The sequence below is a fragment of the Candoia aspera genome, chromosome 2 (genome assembly GCF_035149785.1).
Source record: "Candoia aspera isolate rCanAsp1 chromosome 2, rCanAsp1.hap2, whole genome shotgun sequence".
In the NCBI taxonomy this organism is placed as follows: Eukaryota; Metazoa; Chordata; class Lepidosauria; order Squamata; family Boidae; genus Candoia; species Candoia aspera.
In genome coordinates, this window is record NC_086154.1 from 121324367 (window position 1) to 121346602 (window position 22236).

At 37.4% G+C, this 22236-nt stretch overlaps 1 protein-coding gene across 2 annotated transcripts in view; it reads left to right on the plus strand.

The window, feature by feature from the left end:
- Positions 1-22236, plus strand: part of LOC134490418 (cholesterol transporter ABCA5-like) — an 84181-nt gene that overhangs the window by 54540 nt on the left and 7405 nt on the right. For both annotated transcript variants that reach the window (XM_063293446.1, XM_063293445.1), the window contains exons 24-38: positions 1527-1697; positions 2637-2750; positions 4231-4368; positions 5326-5391; positions 7003-7094; positions 8412-8535; positions 9527-9644; positions 9745-9836; positions 10683-10858; positions 11659-11734; positions 12169-12263; positions 15377-15496; positions 15616-15765; positions 20149-20228; positions 21908-21963. In XM_063293446.1, the coding sequence (XP_063149516.1) occupies positions 1527-1697; positions 2637-2750; positions 4231-4368; positions 5326-5391; positions 7003-7094; positions 8412-8535; positions 9527-9644; positions 9745-9836; positions 10683-10858; positions 11659-11734; positions 12169-12263; positions 15377-15496; positions 15616-15765; positions 20149-20228; positions 21908-21963 (1668 nt within the window). The remainder of the gene's footprint in view (positions 1-1526; positions 1698-2636; positions 2751-4230; positions 4369-5325; positions 5392-7002; positions 7095-8411; positions 8536-9526; positions 9645-9744; positions 9837-10682; positions 10859-11658; positions 11735-12168; positions 12264-15376; positions 15497-15615; positions 15766-20148; positions 20229-21907; positions 21964-22236) is intronic.

A 22236-nucleotide genomic window follows, 5' to 3' on the forward strand; every position in this document is an offset into this window, starting at 1 on the left:
TGGAATACTGTGTCCACATTTGAGTGCCATAATACAATAAGAATGTTGAACTGGAAAGAGTGCAGAGAACAGCAATAAAGATAGCGAGGGACTTGGAAACAGTATCCTATAAAGAATGGTTAAAAGAAGTTTAGCCTTAAGAACAGAAGGCTAAGGGGAGACATGATAGGAGTCTTCCAATACCTGAAGGATTGTCAGGTATGGGAAGAAAGTGTGGATTTATTCTCTGTAGTGCCAAAGAGCAGGACAAGTACCAGTGCTTGGAAACTTTACAGAGAGTGATCCAGACTCAAGGAAGTATTTCCTGACTCTGAGAACTATTAAGTAACAGAACAGCTTGCCTCCTGAGGTCATTTCATTCCATCTCTGGAGGATTTGAAACAAACGTTGGACAGCCATTTGTCTGAGTTGGTCTGAAGATTCCTGCCCTAGGCAGGGAGTTGGATTAGAAGACTTTCAAGATCCCGTACAATCCTATTAAATGTCAAAATCTTAGTGATACAACACCTGTCTGATTTGTATGCCACAGTTGGGGAATATTTTCCTGCTGCAACAGAAATATTTGTTTGGGTCCAGAATTGTTTTCTTCCACATACTACATCTGAATTACCATTAAAGGAGATGGAACAACTTAAAGACATTTCAACTAATTTCACATTATGGGAAGTCCTCAGGTTGTGACCACATTTGGGACTGGAATTTCTGTCGCTAAGCAATGTGGTTGTATACAAATATGTCTGGATAGAGCCTTAAAAAAAAAACAAACCAATTTTTAGTCTGGTGTTGAAATGTCTTACGTTGTTTACAAAAACATATCTTTGCAACAGAAACTTCTCTTTATAAAACCAGGCAACAGAATGTAACTTTCTAAATTTTCAGACACATTTTTATAGAACTTTATTTCATATACTTATCAGTGCCATTGCAAAGTCCAGTGGAAAAGCAATGCACAAATTGGCTCCCAGTAAACCTTGTATCAAAATTATTTATATCTCTATTATGGACATGATAAAACTTGAGTTATGAGACGTTTTGCTATATTTTGGCTCAGACTCATAGCTATATTTAGATTTAGTCATTACTCCTAAACAAAATAATTGCTGATCACTCTGAGGATTTTATTGTACTATGTAATAGTATATACTGTTTTATCTGTCTTCTCTCTCGTAGTGCTTTTCCAGTCTTTTAAGATGTACTTAATTCATTTGCTTTCTTAAACTGATGGATTCTTCTTGGATCCAGTTTTATTCACATCTCAATGTTTTGTCCATTTTCTCAGCAATAACTTAATAATGTTTTAATTAATTAAATTTAATAAACTTAAATATTTTTCCAGCAGTATATTTCAGGGATTATATAATTGTTCAATACTGTATTTCAGAAATGCACCATATGTACCATATCTAGCAGGTAGATATATTTAATATTAACATACCAGCTGAAGAACAGAAAGAGCAAACTCAGGATTAATCATGAGATATACTGCCATGATATGATATCTTATCTATCTATTATTTATTTTGCAGATCAGAGCTTATACCCAACTTAAAATCTCAGGACTTTATCCTTCTGCTTATTGGTGTGGACAGGCACTAGTTGATATCCCTTTATTTTATATAATACTTCTTCTTATGGTAGGAAGTTTATTTGTATTTCATCATGGAGTTTATTTTTTTCCTGAGAAGTTTCTTGCTGTGGTAAGTTCTGTTGTACAGCAAATATTATTTTTTCATTTATTGTTAATGCATTTGGATTTTAAACAGTCTCTCCACAAAAGTGGATAAGAATAATTATCTTTTTTTCAAAATTGAAAACCTTGTTATCAGTTGGCCTACATTGGTTTATCTTAAGAAGCAAAATTCCATGGAGATGTATAGAATACTTTTCCAAAATTCATTTTAAAAATGACTGATGATTGCTTGCTATGATGATAAGAATGTTTGTTCAGTTTAAAATTAGAATGGCTCATTTGTATGCCAGATCGAAGCCAGGACCTCAAGTTGTGTCTAGGAAAATAATAAAAGCATAGTTAAAATTTTGCTTTTATTGGAGATGGGTCACAATATTGTTCATGCAGACTATGGAGGTTCTTTATGCAAGATAAATTTTTTAACCAGCAAAAAGTCAGCATCACTGCTAGCATAGTTTGCTTTCACCTCCTCATTCTTTGCTAGGGAGCCATCGTGTCTGATGCATTATTACACATCCGGCCATTTTCATTAACAAGAGAATCCGCTGTCCCAATAGAAGAGAATATCTTTGGCTCAGGGTTGGACTGTGGAGTCCTTGGTGCTCTCTGAGCTGGGTTGTTTGGTTGCAGACATTGCAGACCTTGCAAGTAAACAACCAAGCTCAGAGAGCACCAAGGACTCTACAGACTCCTCTGTACCTCTCCTATCTCAGTTCCTACAAAGAGTTACACAAACACACGTTTTCATCAGTGACTGCAAGGACAATTTTGAAGAGGAATGGGACAGCTGAGTATATGTGAGGCAGACAAGAACAGAAGAAAAGGAGCAGGAATTAAGGGGCCTAATAGCCTGCCTGTCAGGAAACGCCTCCTTTAGGGGAAAGGATGGCTACTTTCTTAATCATTGTTCTAAAAAAAACCCTAATAATTCTTTTTTCACCCGCAGGTTTTTTGCTTGATTGGCTATGTACCATCAGTTGTTATGTTTAATTATATTGTCTCATTCAGCTTTAACACCATACAAAATACCAAAGAATTTTGGTCATTCATTTTTTCAGTGGTAAGTTAAAATTATTTATTTATTGATTTGATTTGATTTGATTTATATGGCCCACCCCTCTTACACAATATAATCCTGGTGGCTAACAACACTCAAACCACTATGAATGTAGGAAAAATAAAAATGAAAATCAGAACCCCACAATTTTTTTAAAAACAGCACTCTCCAGCCAAGGCATGATGATAATCCTGTACCAATTACGCATGTGCTGGGTTAAACTATCCTGGCCCAGCACCTGGGGGAAGGACCGGGTCCTCACAGTCTTCTGGAAAGCTAAGAGGATAGGGCTCTCTACATCTTGGGGGGAAGGCTGTTCCAAAGGAGAGGTGCTGCTACAGAGAAAGCACACCTCCTAGGTCCAGCCAGATGACAGTGTTCAATAGAGGGATCTGGAACACACCCATCCTATCTGATTTGGCAGGACAGGCAGATACCCTCAAGTACAGCCAGTCCTGTAGATAACCTGGCCCATGCATGCAGGGCTTTAAAGGTGATAACCACCATCTTGAATTGCACCCAGAAGGAGACTGGGAGCTAGTGCAGCTTGCACAGCAGTGGTGTAACAAACTCAAACTTTGGAGCACTCAGAACCATGTGCACTGCTGTATTCTGGACCAGTTGAAGCTTAGGTGGTCTTCAGGTGCAGCCCCATGTAGAACACTTTGCAGTACTGTAGTTGAGAAGTGACTAAAGCCTGAGTAAACATAGGCAGTGGCTCCCAAATAGTACACAGACTCTCCAGGGGAGTGGTACTCTGTTGAAAGTTAAAGATGGCAACTCTCCAGACCCAAGGGGGTCCAAAAACCCAGAGCCATTTTGTCTTGCTAGAGTTGAACTGCAGCCAGTTCTTCCCCATCAAAACCTTATCCAGGCACTGGGTAAGCACCTGAATGGCATCACTTTTCCTGCCTGGAGTGGAGAAGTACAGATGAGGATCATCACCATACTGCACCCCATGCAGCTGAATAATCTCACTCTGTGGCTTCTCTCCCCCCACCCCATGAATAGCAGCTGGAACAGAGGAAAGAGCAGCTCTGCAGAACAATGCCCCATCACTCTCAAGCCCCTAAGCCAGTCCAGAATTATACCATGGTCAATTGTATTGAGAGCCACCAAGAAATCCAGGAAGACCAGGATGGACACACCACCCCATCCCAAGCCTGTCAAAGGTCAACTATAACTGCATCTCAGTACTACAGCTCAGCCTGAACCCCCACTGAAAAGGTCCAGATAATCTGCTTCCTCTAAGTTCTCCTTCCCTCCAGGGTATTTAATTTGTTTTTCTCCACTTCATTTACTAAACTATTAAGTCATGAGCCTGTGAAGGGGTTAGGGCTAGCTCTGCACTATGAGTTGCCATTATACATTGACTACAATGTCTTTCTACTATGTTTTTGTTGCCATTCACTGGGGACATGGGATGCCACTGGATAAAAATGAATTACGTAATTAATGTTTTAAATTTCGTTTTCTGTTTCAGGCTGCCTTAGTTTGTTCTGTTGTCATCGAAGTAGCTTTCTTTATGTGGTATTATACAGCAGCCGCTGTTCTTCATGTTTGTTTTTCTATTTTTATTCCCATCTATCCTCTTATTGGGTGTCTAATTTCTTTTATAAAGGTAAGTTTTATTGTAAACCACCCAGAGTCCCACTCTAGTCTGCCTAGAGATACCAGGGATTTAACTTTTTCATACATTGCAAGTACGTTAACACTGAGCTATGGTAGTAAGAAGCAGGACTTTGTACAGAGATATTTTTTTTCAGGCTACCTGAAAAGAGTCAGCTTCTTTCAGACCTCCTGGATGAGTTAACTCCTTCCATCAGCCATGCCTTTTTTGAAGGTCACACAGGAGCCTGAAAAAAGATGTGACTGCTTGAAAGAGGTCTTGGTCTTGCCAGTGTTCTGAACTCTTCCAAATCATTTTCAAATATTTTCCTGCACTGCCATTAAACAGACTATTATATTTTGTACTGAAGAGCTTCTTACAACTGTTAAAAAGTGTAAATCGTCTTAATCCTTCAGCTGTGGATTCTGCAGCTTAAAAGATGGATGAAAGAAAGATTCAGTGATTATTTGATAGACATAGAAAGGAAGGAAATAAACTTCACACTACTGATTGACAGAGAACAGTTTATAAAAACGATTATAAATTATCACTAGTTGATAAAAAGCCAGTCTAGTGAATTCAGCTGTGATTGTAAATTCTACTGATTTTGATAAGAGTAGACATGCTGTATTTTCTTTATATATGAATGTGTTTTAGCACTGCTGTATAGAATCAGATCAATCTAGGCAAATATGCCTTGGAACAATCTATATTTTGAAAACAAAATTTTTTCAGTCTTTGGAGAAGCATCTGAATAAATTTCTGAATTATAATAATATAATCCAATTAAGAGCATCCTGTGGAAAACATGAAAAGAATTTAAAAATAAGCGTTTATTACCTTGTTCACCTGGAATCCAGTCAAGATGGGAAGATGTTCAGATAGGTTATTGGATTCAGTAGTCATACTAAGTACCATTTTTAAAGTTTGTAGAGCTTGACTTTAACTAAGTATTTATTGTTTTGTTAGATAGCCCGGAAACTTGATAACAAGATGGAAAAACATTCGGAAAGGTTGTTGATTTCAGTTGTAGCGGTAAGCACCTTTTAAATAAAAGATTCAGCAGATTAGCTATTTTATTACACTTAGAAATAATAACATACTGTGTTGTGTGAAACTAGGACATGTTTAAAAGATTGGTTGGGCCACTGTGATGATCCCCCCCAAAAGTAATACCATTATTTGACTTTACAGTGTTTTCAGAAACATGCATTATAAATGGAATAAAAAAGCACATATATTCCACTTTATTGCTTTAAATGTGGTATTAGTATAATTATGTAGAAAACATGAGTTATATTATGAAGGCAACTTAGGAAGTTGCTTTTGGAGGAACAGAGCTTTTCTTCACGACTTTATTAATAAGAATTACGGGATTTTCAGCCACACTTGTTGGGCAGTGTGTTCCAAAATGTTTGTATTTATTGCTTGGTCCTGAAGAGTTGTTTCTAAAAAGCTGCTAATTTCACTGATGCTTAATTATAGCAACTGTATCTGTGCTGGTTCAAGTAGTTTTACTTCAAGTACCAGCACAGGAGCAGCAGACTGACCTTGCCAGTGCTGTATTTAAATATTACTGAAGGATATTTATTTGTTTTTGGTACGCTGCCCAGAGTTGCATTACTCAAGATGGGCCGTTATATAAAAGCTTTAAATAAATACATAAATGACACAGGGCTCTTATTTCATTTGTATGTTTCTTAAATATGAAACAATTCTTGTGATGTTATGTGGGAATGACCTTGGGAGGCAGGAGGAAGACCTGCAGCCTAGGCAATGGTCTGGTAAGAGGCAGCTCAGTCTGCAGGTGGGGGAAAAGCATGGGAAGCATTTTAGAAGTTTTCCCTAGTTGGCTGGAGACTAAAAAGAGAGGAGGGGAGAAATACTTCCAGCCTTGCAAGAGTGATTTTAGCCCTTCAAGGTAGTCCAGACAAGAAGTACAACCATGAGCATCAGCACTATCTTTATTGTAAGGTTTCATTAAACAAAATCTTGCAAGACTGAAAGTATTTCTCTCCTCTATTTTTAGTATTTCTAGTATATTTACTTTTTACTATTTTTAGTATTTCTCCGGAAACCCAGGACAAAATATAATAAACAGCATCTTAGAAAACAATACATACAAGATAGATAGATAATTTTATTACTGCCATAGACACATACAAGAATATAACCATAAATAAAATTAAATTTCAAAAGCTAAAATGTTAGGGAACAAAATGAAACAATAACAAATAGCATTAAAAAAACCAGAAGGAAAAAATGTGCATCTAAAACCAAAACTTACCTTCTCCCTTTCCAACTTGAGATAGATAACTGAACTTCAGGTAATGATTGCAAAGTCCTGAGAGTTCTGGGTCAAAGAAGACAGTCCTTCAAATATCCTGAACCCAAACAATTTAAGCTTTCTAAGTCAAAAACAATTACTAAGTTTGTTGGGAGGAAAAGGCTAAGATGCAGTGCAATACATCATAGCTATTCAGCTGATAGCATGAACTGTTTTGTAAAATATTCTACCATAAGCGGCTGGCATTCTAAGCAGCTGTTTTCAGTTGTCTGTTTCAATTGTACCTGCTTATAAATCGTACTTGGTTCTGACAAAACAGAAGTCGTTTTAGTGTGGTTTTTTTTCCCCTTTCATATTAGCCATATTTGCAATGTGTAATTTGGCTCTTTCTTCTGCGCTATCTTGAAATGAAGTGTGGGGGCAGGTCAGTGAGAGAGGATCCATTTTTCAGGTTGGTATATCACTGATTTCCTTTTAAAATTTAACATTCTGATACCAAATTTCAGTAGGAAATGATAAATTTCAACTAGCCTTTGAAGAATATTTTTATCTTTTTGTCCAAATAAATAAATACTTTAGGATCCTCAGATTTACTGCTTAAAAGTCTATATATGCTTACTCTTGTATCTAATCAAAGGATTTTTATATTAAAGGGGAATACAAAAAATATTACTGAACTGTAATTTTGCACTATTATTAAAGAAAAAAAGACTGAAAAGGATAGTTTCTTGCACTGAAACCTGGATTCTTTGTTAAAATGCAAAATAAAATTCCAAGGAAAACACACATTCTTGTATGTTAGATATAGAATAAAGAATGTGTAGGTTACTCTTGCTTCCAGACTATGAAAGGATGGCTGTTTCAAAAATACAGGTTATCCTTGCTTAACAACCACTTGTTCAGCGACCATTCAAACTTGCGACGGCACTGAACAAGTGGTACTTATGACAGGTCCTCAGAGTTCCACCCATTGCAGCATCCCCACAGTTACATGGTCACCATTTGTGACTTTCTTTCAATGGGGAAGCCAGCAGGAGGTTGCAAATGGCAACCATGTGACGTCCTCGCTTAACGACTCATGGTGATTTGCTTAATGATGGCAACCGGGAATGCTGGAATTGCTGTTGCTAAGCAGCATGGTCACATCATGTGGCACTTTACAACCGTGTCGCTTAGCGATGGCAATTCTGGTCCCAATTGCCTTTGTTAACGGATGACTACCTGTATTCATTTAAATAACATTTCCAAACGTTTTTAAACACAGTTCCCTTCCCCAATCCTTTGCTAATATATTTGCGAGTGCCTTCTGCAGTTGCTACATTTTATGAATTCTTTGGTTGGTGAGTCTGCAGATATCCTTGTGTTGACTAGCATTCTTTCTACTGCTCCATATAAATTAATGGGTATTATCATTTATTTTCATATAAGATCCACCTTCTCCTGACCCTCTCCATCTTTCACTGAACAAAACAGCTTCCTAGACTTTAATGTAAAGGATATGGCCTGGGAAGCTCTTTCTTCTAGTTGCTGCTTAGAGTATTCCTGATAGATGTTTTAGCAAAGGGGCAGACTTGCAACTGTTGCTTTTGTTCCTGTGTTGAATTGTTCCTCACATCATGACACCTTGGAACCATCTCCAATTAAGAACGTGCTAATTTCAGTGCACTTACAGCTGACTTACCTAATGTTAAATATTAGACACAACATTTTGTTTATTTTGTCTGTTCAAAGGACCATGGTAGAAAATGAATCTGTTACCTATTTTCAGAACACCTGTGAAGCTCAAGCCCTGGAAATTCCCAGATGTGCCACATGATGAGAATGAGGATGATGATGTTACAGCAGAGAGGCTGAGGGTTAAAGAATTGATAACTTGTCAGAGCTGTGAAGAGGTAAATCTTTCTATTCTCTCAGCGCTCTCTCCTTACTGCCATGGCTCTCATTGCAAACTAGCATGGAAAAGGGTAATTTGCATAGGCATCTGGAAACAGCTGATGAGTGATACGTTTTTCTGAATCTAAGAAATCAACCTATATTAAAATGACAGAATGTTTATTGAAGTGATAGGCCTGATTTCCACAGACTGATTTATCCTGTGAAACAATCCAAATTATTTTTTCTCCATACAGTCTACTCTATCTTCTGACAAAACTTCATAATATTGTAGTATATGAATTGACTTTGCATTGAAACTTAACTCATTTCTGCAGTAACAGTCCTCCTGTCCCATCCTTACATAGTGGCTGCAGACAATGTCTTCCAGACAATGAAGCTTTTTTTCCCTAAATCATTCTGATTGTAATTTAAAACCCAGATGATATTTCTCTAGGCTGTTCCAATCATTATGATATTTGCAGAAACTGGGACTCTATAAGGACTGGCATGATCATATTTTATGGAAACCTAAGCCAGCCTGTCCTGTCCCCCCTCACCACGTTGCATCCCTCTTCCTTTCTTCAAGAAAAATAAAAATTTGTTGTTGTTCCTTGTGCAGAATGTTAGGTGCACAAATTGGAAACAGGCAGTGCTCTCTACCCACAATTGCTCAGACCAGACCTCCTAGTGACAGAAAGCATGACCAATTTGGGAAATGTTGTAATTATGCCTGTTTCCCACACATCAAAAGAATTATTTTTAAATATTAGATGTATGTGTGTGTGTGTGTGGGGGGGAAGAGTGTTAATAGTAATCGAATGTTGGGTAGATACTCCTCCCCCCAAAATCTGGAAGTGTTTTATATAAGTATATTCATTTTTGTGTTCTAAATGGGAGGGATCCTGGTTACTAGATGAATGAGTTTTTGTCCATTTAAAGGAATACTTTTGCATTGTACTGTATATTCATTCTAGCTTGGATATAAGCTCTGTGTTCTTTTTTAATTAGAAACCAGCAGTTTTAGTCAGCTGTTTGCACAAAGAATATGATGAAAAGAGTGATTTTCTTCTTGGAAGAAAAATAAAGAAAGTGGCAACTAATCGTGTTTCCCTTTGTGTAAAAAAAGGTTGGTGTTTAAATTATTTATTGTGGATTCAGTATTAAAAAAATAAAATAGATAATCTTGCCAAGCAAAAACTGCAGGTTCTGGTTTTTTTCTTTCTTAGGGGAAATACTGGGAGTGCTAGGCCCAAATGGAGCTGGGAAAAGCACACTAATAAATATTCTGGTGGGAGAAGTTGAACCAACTTCAGGCCAGGTAACTGATTCTAACCATATCTTTTACCAGTTTTTGCAGCTAAACATTATAGGAATTCTCATCTAAAAGAGATCTTATAGTTCAGATGGTAATTCTTCTTTCTGGATTGGTGACATGAATATCTCATACTGAGGTTGCATATGCTTTATTATATATTGTGAGTGATGAAAAAATAGTATTGGAGGTATATTTCTTACTTGCGATGCATCTCCTGTTGGCTGTATCTCTTCGTGCAAGCTCCTTCATATAGTCTTCTTTTTGTGATAATTATAGACTATGAACTGAATAAAAATAAATAAAATGACCTGACTACAAAAATGTGTGCCTGAACTAAGCAAAATTGGGGAAGGGAGGGAAATGGCTATATCTTGGAGCATAGTCCTGTATATTATTTTCTTTTCAGAAATGTCCCAAATTCTTAAATCCCATTAGGAAATAGAAGAGCTATCCAGAAAAATCAATCAATCAGTCAGTCAATCAATCAGTCAATCACATAAATAAATATTCAGCCTTTTTCTTCTTATATATCACATTCATAACCTACCTTTCTTCTAAGGAGCTCCAGGTGGCATGCTTGCAGTCACCCCTCATTTTATATTAAGAATAGCTACCCTATAAAATAGATTGGCCTAGAATCTATCCAGGGAGCTCACTGGATAAGTAGAAACTGGAAATTTGACCTTCTCTATTCAGTAGACAAACTATTACACCACACTAGTTAAAGAGAACTGAAATCCTTGAGCTAATATATCTTATTATTTCAATTAAGCTTTTCATATTAATAACTTTTAAATGTTTCTGGTGTGTTAATCAGAATCATCATCTGAAAATAGTTTGTATCTACAGGTGCTGATGGGAGACTTTTCTTCAGGTGACAATAATGAAGATGATTCCATGACATTTGTGGGGTACTGTCCACAGACAAACCCACTTTGGCCTGATATCACAATACAGGAACATTTTGAAATATATGGTGCCATCAAAGGAATGAGTGAAAGTGACTTGAAAGAAGTAATCAAGTGGTAAGATTTTGATTTTGATGAGAGAAGATTAAGAGAATGAAGAATAAAAGGATTAGGAGTTCTAATTAGTAACACTGTTTTTTAATAATATCAAGAATGGATCTTGGGGGAAAATGGACATGGAAGTATAAGAAAGAAATGAAGGAAACTAGGATGAATGTAGGAAGAGAAAATATGAGTCCGGTATGAAAAAATATTAGAAGATAGACTAATCTTCCAACAGAATGAATGGAAAGTAGACATGAAGAAAGTGAGTGTAGGTGTTGCTTGGAACAGAGCAAATTATTTTACTAACTGCTGCAGGAGTGTGGGGATATAGATTCATGAGAACTATAAAAAAGGATGCTTGGTGAAATGATGAAGTAAAAGAGGCTAAGAATGAGAAAAATGCATATGAGAGAATGATTGCTGCAATGAGGGGGAAAAAGAAATGTGCAAAGAATGTAATTAAAGAGAGTAAAGAACTGTTAAGCTTGAGAGACAAGGAAAATGCAGGACAATTAGGATGGACATAAAACACTGTTTTGGAAGTGGATGAAAAATGCTAAACAAGGAGCCTCCAGCAGAGTTAATGGAATTAAGAATAATACAGTGAAGTGGAAGGGAAGGGAAGGCTGTCACCATGATCTGTTGTTAAAACTGCTTATTGGGAAATCTCACAAACCTAATTAGCATGATGAAAAGCACCATTGCATACGCGGAGAGTTTAAAGATCTCTCATATTGCTTTTTTACATTGCTTACAAGTGTAATATCATCCTTTCAAGACTAGAAAAATGTCCTTGTTTGGGTTTTTTGCAGCATCGCCAGTGCACTTGACTTTAAGGAGCAGCTACAGAAGAAAATAAAGAAACTTGGAGCAGGAATCAAACGAAAGGTTTTTTGGTTCGACTTTTTGTTCTGAAATAGTTAACTTTCTAATACATGCTATAGTGAATAACTAATATTAGCATAAATATTTGACTCTGCAAGCAGAGAAAAATGCTCCTTCCTTAATCTTTTGCCATGGCCAGTATGAATTATAGGATTGTATCCCAAAAATCTTTTTCTCTGGAAGTGGAATGGAATTAAAACTCCCATCATGTCATTTAGTAGCTGCTGCCTCCTCTTTTATCTGGGTCCCTTTACATAAAATGAAACTTGACTTTTCTTTGAAAGTGGGGGATGTATTCTCTTTGAGAATTTCTGAAGATTTGTCTTTAATTTGTGTGGATGCTATGCATCTTGAAGTGAGCATTTATTTGCTTGGCCTTTCCTAGAGTAAATAGCCATAATTGGTGTGTGTCCCCCCCACCCTGGTCTCTTTTTTAGCTATGTTTTGCCTTAAGTATGCTTGGTAATCCTCACATTACTCTACTAGATGAACCATCTACTGGTATGGACCCCAAAGCAAAACAGCACATGTGGTAAGTGTCTCCAGTGACATGGAGAAAATGTTTAGCATGAAATCACAACCACAACCATAAGTCAGAATGTGCAGTGGTTAACAAAGGACCCATTCTGTAGCCTTTAAATGGCATTTTACTCTTGGTAAAAGGTAACCAGGCATAACAAATTTGGTGAAAAGACAATGCTCAAAACAAGAACAAACATACTAGAAAGTTGTGGTCCCAGGAAGCAGAAAAAAGAGGCTTCCACTCCCTCCCCATCTGTCTCTATATAAACATCTGGTATTACCGGTCTGCTAATGGCCTTCCTATTTCGGAGCACTTTCAAAGCAACTAGCAGTAAACAGTAAGGGATAGGAACCCCTCCAACCCAACATTTGTGGTCAACCCTCTTTGCTTTCTTCATGGTTTCTTTTTCCCCTTTGAGGGTGTCAGATTAATTGCAGGTGAAGCTGATCCTGCTGGTGGTTCTGCTGGGGTTGGCTTTACTTCACTCATACATTATCTTCCTTTTTTTAGAAGGAATGGAGAGAGAATGCTGTAGTGCCAGATTGACTGGGTGGCCCTCAAAGCTGTGATAAGGGAAGGTACAAAGTAGCTCTGAGAGGGAAGGCATCAGAATACAAACCTCTGTACAGATGATAAAGGGAGCTGTGGTTCTTCTTTTCGTTCTCAGTGGAAGACCTGCTGGATTCATCACTCAAAGAGAATCTGTTCTCTAGCCCTGAAATATAGGAAAATATAGAATGGCAACATCAGCAAAATTTAAAATAGAAACGTCTTTTTCTTAATTTCGAGATGGACAGTTTGGGAAAGCAACACATTTATTATGACATATACTGCAGGTCCCATTGCTGCAGAGGCTCTATCTCTGACCACATGAATGACCACAAATTTCCCCATTGCTGGCATAGCTTCCATCTATCCATCTGTTGCAGCTGCCATCCTGGCTCACATTTCCCAGCCACCACATCCTGGCTCACATTTCCCAGCCTTCTTAACCATCTTTGTCTTACTGTCCAGTTTAATATATTTGGGGAGCATCTTAGATGGCAGATGTCTTGATTCAATTTCATGGATTCATATAGAATCATGGTTTTTAAGCATTCGTTTAAAGGGAGCTGCTATATTTGTCCCCTGAGAAACATTGCAGCCCAAGAATATTTTATCCATTGGCTGCCTTAGGCTGGAAACAAGTTTCAAAAAACAAAACATGGCTAGGGGATACTAATGTTAGATTGACTCACAGTTTTATCTCACTCAAAGAGTTCTTGTTAATGGCTATAGCTCAGGTTGAAGGAGGGTATTCAGTAGATTGCTTTTTAAAAGCAATACATTGGATGTGGGAGTTAAGACTATATATCTCACAGTTGAGAGTATGTGGAGTGAAATATTGGTGGGAGTTTTCTGTAAAAACATGTTTGATTTGAGATGGGGAATATTTCACAACCTCTACATCAAAGGAAGCAGCATCTCTTCTAGTGCAAAATAATCTTAATCTGCTGGATGGGACTACAGAAATGACTTCGGAGGACCACTTACAGAATGGAAGAAATAATATAAATTATGGTTTTTTTTAAATCCATTCAATCGTGTCTGATTCTGGGAGACTGCCTGGACAAGTCCCTGCAGTTTTCTTGGCAAGGTTTTTCAGGAGTGGTTTTTCAGGAGTGGCCTCTTCCTAGGGCTGAGAGAAAGTGACTGGCCCAAAGTTACGCAGCTGGCTTTTTGGCTAAAGCAGGATTAAAAGTCACAGTCTCCCGGTTTCTAGCCAGATGCTTTAACCACTACATCAAACTAACTGGCTGACTGTCTCTCTCTCCACTATGACATTATATTTAATATTGTCATTGCTTTGTAAGATGTTAAAACATATTGATTTGAATTTGTTAAAAGTTACTCTTTCTACAGCTGCTGCTGCTGCTGCTATTATTATTATTATTATTATTATTATTATTATTATTATTATGCAGCAGCAGCAGCTTGGGATGTACTTCCCAAGACGGAATTGGCTTGCACCCTGGGGTCTTGGCTCCTGGCCTCAGTTCTTACATAAACAGTAGATAGTAGCTGTGACCAGGAGGGCCTTTGTAGAATTGCACTGTGTGAGTCAGTTGCAGCCACTTCTGCATCAGGAGGCATTGCTCATGGTCACTCAGGCCCTTACTACCTTGTGACTGGACTGTTGCAACTCACGGTATATGGGTCTACCCTTGAAAACCATTTGAAAGCTTCAGCTGGTTCAACATGTAGCAACCCAGGAATTACCGGTGCATCCAGGTTTGCCCATGTAATACATCTACTATGGGTGCTGCATTGTTCACTGATTAGCTTCCAAGTGCAGTTCAAGGGGCTGGTTATCACCTTTAAAGACCCACATGGCTCAGAGCCTAAATATCTCTGAGGCTGCCATCTCCAGATTTAATCTGCCTGCCTGATACAATCAGAGAGGGCTTTTTGAATCTCCTTGTGCTGAGAGAATATTATCAGCGGGGACCCCATTATCAAGTCTTTTCAATGATGTTCCCTTCTTGTGGAACAGCCTTCTCCCTGTTTTGGGGACACCCCCCCTTAAACTTCCAAGGAGTCATGAAAATATGGCTCTTCAGGAGAACATTTAAAGACATGTAAGAGTTATTTTATCCATGAATGGTGGTGCTCAGCTGTGTGTGTGCGTATGTATATATATTAAAAAATTGTAAGTATTTTCTTTTTTAATTGGCTTTAACTATGTTTATTGGTTTGCTGTAAGATGCTCAGAGATTTTTGGAATTGAGAAACATAGAAACCAAATAAATAATACTCCTTGCTATAGCCATCACTTATTTATCCAGGGAGAGTTGACGATCAAAGAGCATTCCCAGACTTTAACCTACTCTTCCAAGGGGAGGGCAATGCTATCCCAAATAGGCAGAACCTTATTTCTTTATTTCCTTACCAGTAGCAGGATGGCAATGGAGCAGCAGCAAAATATCCTTATGATATTTTCTATGTTCTATTACCAGTAGCACCTTCATTTTGTTTGGATTTAATTTCAGTTTGTTCTCCTTCCTTGCTGCAGCTTTAGTTTTGGGGAAGATTTTAAAAAAAACAGTGCCACTTTATCCTTGAGTATCTGTTATGTTTGATAGGAAAGCAATCCGAGCAGCCTTTAAAAGTAAAGAGAGAGCAGCTATTCTGACTACTCATTATATGGAAGAAGCAGAAGCTGTGTGTGATCGCGTGGCAATCTTGGTGTCTGGCAAATTGAGGTACCTTTTCTAGAAATTGGAGCATTTGGGGAAAAAAAATCAAATTTACAATTAAAACGAATGTAAAGAAATTTATTTTTGCCTGCTTCTCTCTTCTTTCTGCCCCAAACAACTGATAGATGCATTGGGACAGTTCAACACCTCAAGAGTAAATTTGGCAAAGGATATTTCTTAGAAATGAAATTAAAACAAGTTCCAGATATACAGATGAAGGAACAGCTTCAGAGGGCAATTTTGCGTATCTTTCCAAATGGAAGACCTCAGGAAAGGTAAAAGGCTGTTGTTGCAAGTCGAGTGGTTACTAAGCAATACCTTCCCATAATAGTGCTGCGTCATTATACTCAGCATAAGGATTAGGGAGAATAATGGATGACTGGCTGGCAACATGCCTGGTTACAGTGGTGCTTGATTCACTCTAGGCCCTTCCCACCAGCTAATCTGATCTGTCCCAGCTAGCTAAAGTCTTTTAGCTTCAGAGTTTTAACGAATTCAACAAATTTTCATATAGATGTAATTTGAGAAGCCCAAGCTTCTAGTACAGGTTCAATAGTTAATGTATCAAACAAAATTTATTCTATGGGCAGTTTTACCAATTAAAAACAGCTATTTTATGGATTAACATTGTCATGGAATGTTTAACTAGTAATTTTAAAGTAGATCTTTTTCCTCTTAGATGATAATAAAGTTAACACCAAGTTACTTACGTGCAGCAGTATTCATCACAGCACAATTATGATACAGGCTTTAAATCAAGCATGTATACTATCTAGGCATGTGCAAAATATTCCATCTCCAGAGATGGAATGTTTAGGAATTCTGGATCATTTTTTTCAACCTATGGACCATGCCGGTCCAGCTGTAACATGGTCTGTTTCAAACATGATATGGTCCTGAAAGAAGCAGGTTTGGTGTCCAGAGGAAGAATGGAATGTTCTGAAGTTATCAGAACATTCTGTCTCCAGAGACAAAGTGTCTTGTGTATGTAGTTCGTATTTACTATTTCCTGTAATTGTGCCTTTTCTTTTTTATGTATAATAGAAACAAATATACTTACTAGAGTCTTAATAACCAATCCTACATCATTCGTTTGTAATATACATGTCTTTATTTGTTTATTTTAGAATTTTTATATGTCACTCCAATATTACAGGACTGAGTGGTGCAGAGCAAGAAAAAACATAATAATTCCCATAAAAAGCACAAATCATATTGGTAATTAAAATAAGACTTCCTTGTAGTTTTTAGTTTCTCATCCCTTGTACATGGATTTAACATTTTATTTTCTGTATAGAGATGGAGAGTTTTTTCACTAGGGCTAAAAGAGAGTTAGAGGCTGGCATCTATATATACCCTTGCAGTCATTTACCACAGGATTAGTGGGGATCATTTCATTTCACAGTTCCATTCCTCATTGCTTGTTCCTCTTCAGTTTCCTATTTAAATACTCTTTGCTTAAATATCTAAGTATCTACTAACTTACAAGCTCCTTTTTTGTGTTTTATTTTTTGATATATCAGACCTCTTGTTAACCTTTTGATGAAGGCTGTTTTACTTTTAGAGAGTTTTTAGAAAGTTTTATCTCAATGGCTGCTCATAATTTGTCTGTGTTTATAGTGTAGCCTTAATCTTGTATCCTTGAAGCTTGTTTTCATGACTTCACTAAATGAAGCAAGTTAGATGTTACAATGTGGGCTTCCTCTATCAAATGAGAGAAACTTCTAAAGACTTAAAAGGAAGTGGTAAAGTTGTTTAAAAAATAAAGTGTTCACCAAGTCTAATTTAAAGCTGACCTTGGGGAAAGTATGAGAAAGCTGTTAAGGAGGAACTTGGACAAGAGATTATACAGTCCAGAGGTAGAAGGAAGCATGAGAAAGAAACTAGCTTTAATTTGGGTTACTATATGATGCAACAGAGAGAAAGCCTTGGAGAGGCTTTCAAGATTCCTGGAATCTCAGTAGTGTCAGTTTCTTGACCTGGTCTCCTTCAAGGGCTGCCAGCAGGCCAGAAAAGTACCTTGAGGGGGCCTCCTCCACCCAGAATGCAAAAACTTTGGATAATTATTTTCATCTGCAAGAGACAAAGCAAGCTTTATTTCAAGCTGTCATTCATTTTCAGACCAGGACTCCTCATCAGCTTTTCCCCATGTTTTGTTATTAGCACCATCTACCACTGAACTGCAGAGTGTACTGTCTCCTAGCTCTTTCTTTTCACCTAAGGGCTTGGGATAATTTTCCTTTAACAAAGCGGTGGATATTGCCCATTCACTTCCATCCACTAGCTGTTGTTGGCTATTTTTTTTAAAAAAATATCCTCCTCCTGCATGTAAAAAACTCTGGTGAACTCTTTTAACAGGAGTTCCCCTCCTGAACTCTTTCTCTTGTGTCTTTCTCTTACTCTTCTGCCTCTTTTTCTGATCTGTATTTTGTCCTGCTGAACTTTTCTTTAACCACTGATAGTTTTCAAACTCTTTTAAGCATACTCTTCTTTGCCCTTTGTTGGATAACTCTTCCTTGGATCTTTCTTTGTGCTCAGGTTACTGGGCTGGGTCTGTTTCCTTTTTTCATCTGAGGTTTGTGAGAGAGTATCCTCCCTCAATTGATTGATTATTTTCTTCTAATGGCATTTTCAGTTCATAAGGATGAGGATTTCAGCCAAGTGTTCAGCTACAAAAACACTTACTCAAACTCTGAATGGTATTTCGGTGCTCAAATCCTAACATCTTATGCTATTGCTGGTCCTTTTGGACCTGATGGCAGCATTTGACAGACTTGACCATTGGATATTGCTGTTTAGATTATGGTTTCTGAGCATCACTAGCAACGCACTTGATTGATTTAAATCTTGTCTTCTCCTTCTTCTGCAATATTACATGGTGGATTACAGTCCCAGCAATTTCCTTTTATACAAGGTGTCCTTCAGGGATCAGTCCTATTTTCCTTATCCTTTATACCATTTCCTTGAGTTCTCTGATTTACAGTCAGGGTTTTTCAATATCATTGATAGCTGACAGTGCTTAGCCTATAGGTATTTTGTGACCCTTGATGACAATGCATGGCCAATGCATTTCCTCTTGGATATTTTCCCATCACCTCAAGTTGAATATGCATAACACAGAGATGATCATATTTGGCCTGATTGTCCTTCCCATCCTGTATTGTGTCTTCCCTTATTTATCTCCAGGGGTCTTGGATGGTCCCAGTTTGTTCCACTCACAGCCTCAAGGTCTTGATTGATAATCAGCTGACTTTATTTGTATGCTCATTTATCAAATCTTTATAGCCTCCCATTTCATGACACCCATTTACTTACTGATTTTACAGCAAGAGTCACTAATTTCCATTTGATGAATAGTTATAGGAATGGGGTGGGGAAATGATGGGGAGATTATAGCTTTATTAGTGCATGCTATGTTGTTCCACACTTAGATTACTGCGATAGTCTCCTGGTAGGTGTTCCTCTCTGTGTCTTAGATCTTAGTCTAGCACAGTGCCATTTGTGATGATTTGGATCACTCCCACTATTGTACCACAGGGCTCTTCACTGGCTGCCTATTTGAGCCAGAGCCCAGTTTAAACCATTGGTGCTTGTGTTAAGAGCTCTTTGGTCACAAATTCCCCAGTATCTGTCTTATTTTCCCCTGCAATCCTTTCTGCTCCTTACTTTCCTTTGGACAGGACCTTCCATCTGTTCTTCCCTCCAGGGATGAAGTCTCTGGGTTTTTTCAGGAACCTGGCCCCACAGTTCTGTAATCAGCTCCCTCTTTGTCTTCATCTCTGTGAAAGTTTGTTAGCCTTTAAAGGGGGTTTAAAGGCGTTTGTATTTAACTAGTGAGTTAGTTTAGGGCCTGTTGTCCCATCCTACTCATTAATCTTGGCAGTTATACATTAATACCAGTTTTATTTTAATTATAGATATATGGTATACATGCTCAGTCGTATCACAGTACATTGTTTCTAAACAGGTTTGGTTTGTCTCAGTTGTTAATATTTGTTTATTGGTTTGGCTGTTAAGTTGTGAATTATATTTATTAAATGAAATTTTGTAATCACTATGTCTTTCTGATTTGTATTATGCCTCAGTAAAGGTGTCTAATAAATACTTATTATTACAGACAGTCCTCTACTTACGAACAGGTTACGTTCCAAAAGGCTGTTCATAAGTCCATTTTGTTTGTAAGTCCAACCAAGTATAAATGATAGTGCTGCCCAGCATATGTATGTAGCACACTGTAAACTCACCCTCTCCTGCCTTCCGGGATATTCTAGGTTGGAGTTGTGGACAAGTTTTTTTTCATATCGGCGAATGTCCGTAACTCGAAAGTTTGTAAGTAGAGGACTATCTGTATTGATAAGTGGATAAAACAGATAAAACACTCAGGGATGTCCATAGGCAGGGTCAACATTGTTAAAATGGTGGGCGTGGCTGGGTGATTGAACACACCTGTTTTTATGTGTGTGCAATGCATATTAAAAGAGGGCAGGGCTTTAGTTGTTGGTTGCACCTGTAATTTTGATGTCATTTTCCCTTCTGCACAGCCCTGGTGTCTGATCATCTCTATAAAAACATTGCACAAAAATACCTTAATCCTCTAATATTACTCAAACTACTTGTTCTGGAATGTGCTGATACCTTTTTTTTGTATTTTGTTGCAGTTTCAACTCAATTCTATCATATAAAATCCCAAAGGAAGATGTCTACTCGCTTGCCCTGTCTTTTTCCAAACTTGAAGAAGGTGAGGTAATAGAAAACTAAGTGAATTGATGTTAGAACTTCTATCTCTTTGTTAACTTTTAACTTCCTTAATAATCTAAAATCAACTTCTATTCTCATCATTTTGCTATTTCATACCATAATCTCAGCCAAATTTCTATTCAGCCAGATGCATTTAATATATATTAAGCCACTGTAATAAATGAAGTTTTAACTCATAGGGCTGTGTAGCACTGGATTCAATCTCATAAAATGCTTGGAAGCATGAACATACTGAAGCAACTGTATGTATTTGCAGGATTGTGTAGCAGCTGCACAGGGCAACCACGTGATCCCAGGAAAAAGCATGATCTTTAAGATATTGCAGACAGATATTGCAGACAGATCTTTAAGATATTGCAGACAGATCCTCACAGTTCATGTTCCCAGTCACATTATGGAGATCAAATTCAAAGGACTGCATACCCCTAATTTCTAGCATTTCTGACTTGCTTTCAGGATTGGTAGAGAAGTTAGTTGAACATTAGAACTGTTAAAGAGGTATGTGATTTGACAAAGGAACTTTATTCTTTTAACTCTAAATGGTGCTTAACTAGTACATCCTTGAATGGAAACCAGTTCCACCCTAGCAGACTACTGCTAGCACAAGTGATTTTTTTCTTGCTTCCCAAAATTTGTTCCACATTATTAGGGGAAGCTTTCAAAACAGATTTTGAGGAGGAAAAGGAATCCAACAGAATTTCTCCTGTTAACAGAAACGGCTTCCACGGAGAAAAGCATCCCAAAAGCTAAGAGTGCACACAGACCCCAAAACTTGATTTGATCCCAATTCAGCAATCTGATAGTACAGGCCATGCAATTTTTTCTGTTTAACACAATTTGATGGGATTTAAGAGAGTAATCTCTTAAGAGAAGATTTAACTGCTTCAAATTTCTGACAAATCAGTTCAAGAGCTTTTGTGCTACTTTTTTTCCCCTTTTATTTTTAAAGAAATTACCGGCAATGTTTTTACTTCTTGATAGTATTTCATGAAATTTACAGGCATTTTAGACTATTCCTGAGAGGTTCATGCCTGACAAGCTTCCTATAATTATATTCAGGGATTTTTGTAGAATAGTCTGATTTGTAGAATTGCAAAGAACAGATTCATCCTCCTGTATTTTTGAGGATACTTTTTATGAAATGATATAAAATAGGGGACTTTACAAATTTTGAAGAGGTGGGGAGACTTATAGATATATTGTCTGCATCTCAGTGTCCTCCTAAATTTAAATCACTGTAAAGTTTTCAGTGATTCAATTTAAGTTTAAATTTGGGCTTCTTTGTATGAGCCCTGCTTTACCTCCAGAACCTAGCTAAATCTGGCTGAGCTGTCCAAATCTGTTGCAAATGCCTGTAGATTCCACTCTAAGCCTTTCAGCGGTTTTTGATGTATACTGGAGGTGCATGTTGTTCTTTAACACATACAATAATTTTTCCAAACCCACCTAGATTCATCACCCCTGATAAAGCTTTGCAGGCGGAACTACAAATATGTCCAGAGCTCTGTATATGCATCATCATCTCTATGGACTTTGGAATTATCTAGCTGTTTAATGGTTTTGATATCAGATGGAATTTTTTGTTTTGAAAAATACCTTAATATCAAATATTTTAATACCTGTCAATGACAATTAACACTTTCTAATACTTTTAAACAGCAAAACATGCCTTTAATATTGAAGAGTACAGCTTTTCTCAAGCAACCCTTGAACAGGTAATTCAAACAGACTTTTCAAATAATAATACAGTATTATACGTACTGTGTTTTTAATGTTGTTCAGCTTTATATTCACATTTAATTGTGAATACATACAATTATTACTGCCTGCTGTCATATTTTATATGATTATTTCTAGTTCCTGATCATTGATTTTTAAATCATTTTCTGTGTTCACAAAGGATAATAGTGTTGCCAGTCTTTATTCTGCTAGGGGGAACTAGAAATATATAGTAACTTGGGCTGCTATATAATAGCTCAAATAATGTC